This window comes from Prionailurus viverrinus, chromosome E2 (genome assembly GCF_022837055.1).
Source record: "Prionailurus viverrinus isolate Anna chromosome E2, UM_Priviv_1.0, whole genome shotgun sequence".
Lineage (NCBI taxonomy): Eukaryota > Metazoa > Chordata > Mammalia > Carnivora > Felidae > Prionailurus > Prionailurus viverrinus.
The window spans coordinates 56,469,907-56,472,816 of NC_062575.1; the positions used below are offsets into that span (position 1 = coordinate 56,469,907).

Here is a 2,910-nt window from a genome sequence, read left to right on the forward strand (position 1 = left end):
TGTGTATAGACATTTTTTTTTTCTTTTTCAGGATGAATCCATTGTACCTTTAAGATTTATGTAAGCAATCCAGTCAGACTTAATTCGTTTTAGGAAGTGATAGTGATCAAGTTTTCCTTTTTCCAATATAACTTGCACATTTCAGGTTGTTCTGAAAATGTTGCCTTGTGATTTCTTTCCATTTGCTCTCACTTGTCATTGCTTCTCCAGGATAACAGCACTTCATCCTTACTGCGGACTTTTCAGTTAAATATACTGCAAATCTCTCCATCTCTTCCAATCACAGAAAGTCATGGCAATCAAATGGGAGCACTCAATTCATGTTATTTGTGGTGTGAAAAACCTTCAGTGAGGCTTTGCCCAGAGAAATGATTGTTGTTCATAATATAAAGGAAAACATGTATGACAGATTAACTTCAGGGCATTTGACAGTAGGAATAATCTTCTTGTCACAGACGACAGTTGGAATTGTGGGCAATTTCGTTCTTCTTTATCATTATGTGTCCGTTTACCACACTGAACGCAGGCTGAGGTTCACCCGTTTGATTCTCATGCACTTGACTATAGCCAACTCCTTGGTCATTCTCTCTGAAGGAGTCCCCCAGATATTGGCAGCTTTGGGATTGAAATCTTTTTTCACTACATTTGCATGCAAACTTTTTTTGTACGTTCAGAGAGTGGGCAGGGGGTTGTCCATTAGCAGCACCTGCCTCTTGAGTGTCTTCCAGACCATCACGATCAGCCCAATGAACTCCTGTTGGAAGGATCTTAAAGTCAAGGCCCCAAAATATGTTGGCTTCTCCATTTTCCTCTGCTGGAATCATTACGCATTTATAAATTTAGTGTTTCCTCTGTATGTGTTATATATGCCTAGCCAATGGAGCACCAAAAACATCACACAGGAAGGAGATTTGGGGTACTGTATTACTATCCATCAGGAGGCAGTGACAGTCCTACTCTATGCAGTGTTGATAGTAGTCCCTGAGGTTTTATTTTCTGTTCTCATGATCTGGGCCAGTGGCTCCATGGTCTTCCTCCTGCACAGGCACAAGCAGCGGGTCCAGCACATTCACAGCACTAATGTCTCCCCCAGATCCTCTGCTGAGTCCAGAGCCACTCAGAGCATCCTTGTCCTGGTGAGCACCTTTGTGTCTTTCCACTCCCTCTCCTCCATCTTTCATGTTAGTGTTGCTTATACTGATAATCCCAGTTTGTGGCTGGTGAACACCGCTGTGGTGATCTCTGTGTGTTTTCCAACTGTCTGCCCCTTTTTCATTATGAGCCGAGACTATACTCTCCCCAGACGCTGCTTTTCCTGGATACAAAACACAAAATTCTGTAGTGTTACTGGGGATATATAAAGTATGTTTGTGCACAATGTCGTTTTATATTCACTGCGTTTGCTGAAAAAGTCCATAGAATACTTAAAAAAATTTTTTTAATGTTTCATTTATTTTTGAGAGAGAAAGAGCATGTGAGTGGGGAAGGGGCAGAGAGAGAGAGACAGAATCCAAAGCAGGCTCCAGGCTCTGAGCTGTCAGCACAGAGCCCTATGTGGGCTCAAACTCATGAACCATGAGATCATGACCTGAGCTGAAGTTGGAGGCTTTACCGACTGAGCCCCCAGGTGCCCCAAAGTCCATAGAAATTCTAAGAAGGAACCAGAGGAGTTTCTAAGGTGTTCACTGATGCACGCCGACGTTTCATCAAATGGTTGAGTATGGGACATACGTGGACAAAGTGGTGATGAATGAAGCAGTTTTGTTTCATTGTGGTGCCTGGTATCCTGAAGATGGCAGTTTAATCAGTGCTGCTTAATGGAAAAAGCGGATTTGGTCTTGATTCCGGAGTGAGATGGAGTGGTTACCCAGGAGTGTAGTCATGGGCATATCAGTCGGAGTGAGTACAATCGAGTAATGAGATCCTGGGATTTAGGACTTCAGCCTATCAATTCAGGGGGAAACAGGCTGGTTCATAATATTCAGCCCTCAAGACCCCCAAATGCATATCCTCACTGACAAAATACATTCACCCCTCTTCCCCGTTCCAGTAGCTCCAAAGTGTAAACTTATTTTGGAAGCAACTCTAAGTCCCAAATCTCATCTAAATATCACCTAAGTAGTCTGATTAAGACTTGAGATAGGATTCATCCTGTGAAAAACCTGTCTTCACCTATCAACCAATGAATGCAGACACATTCCCTGCTTCCTGAATACAGTGGTGGGATGGGGAGAGCATAGACAAGCATAGAGAAACTGGAGAGAAGAAATGTCACCTGTCCCCAGTAAGTAAAAAATCTAGGAGGGAAAATTCCCTTACATTTCAAAGCCCAAGGGTGATGTTCTTTGTCTGAAAGCGTTGTCCTCCAGGCCTAGCGGGATGGTGTCCCTGCCTTGCAGCCCCCCTAGAATGCCATTGTCCAGGGGGAGTCCTGTAAGATGAATGATCCTTAATACTCCGCCCCTCCCCTCCCCCCGTATCTCCTGCTGTGTAAGGTGTTCCCTTCCCAGGCGTCCAGGTGTCCCTCCTCCTCTACCTCGGAATGTTCCATGTCATTACCTGTACTTCCGCTTTCTTGCGGCCATCCCATAGTTTACTCAGATGTTTTTCCTGGAAGAACCAGGCACAAGAGGGCCGGTATCCTATACAAATTGGACCAGAAATGCATTTGACTCACAAGTGCAGAGGGTGAGATCCACGTTTGTCACCGTTGGAGAGACAGGTGACAGATGAGCAAGGGCAGGAAGTTAGAATGATCCATGAGGAATGGGTTAGAGTTGGAGACCTCAGCATGAAGTCATTTGACTCTGTATGGACACCAATCGCCCCCCACACACGTTTCTACCTATGTGCGCACGAGCGGTTCAGCACACACACGTACGTTTTCTTGGTGTTTGAGCTGAGAGGGTG

At 44.8% G+C, this 2,910-nt stretch overlaps 1 protein-coding gene across 1 annotated transcript; it reads left to right on the forward strand.

Annotated features, from left to right (window-relative positions):
* Window positions 1–368: 368 nt before the first annotated feature.
* Window positions 369–1,361, forward strand: LOC125153783 (vomeronasal type-1 receptor 4). Its single transcript, XM_047837304.1, has one exon. The coding sequence runs from the start codon at window positions 369–371 to the stop codon at window positions 1,359–1,361; it is 993 nt and encodes a 330-aa protein (XP_047693260.1).
* Window positions 1,362–2,910: the final 1,549 nt, after the last annotated feature.

What these genes read in the sequence shown, in the direction of transcription:
- LOC125153783 (XM_047837304.1), top strand. Translation starts at nt 369, where the DNA reads ATGATTGTTGTTCATAATATAAAGGAAAACATGTATGACAGATTAACT.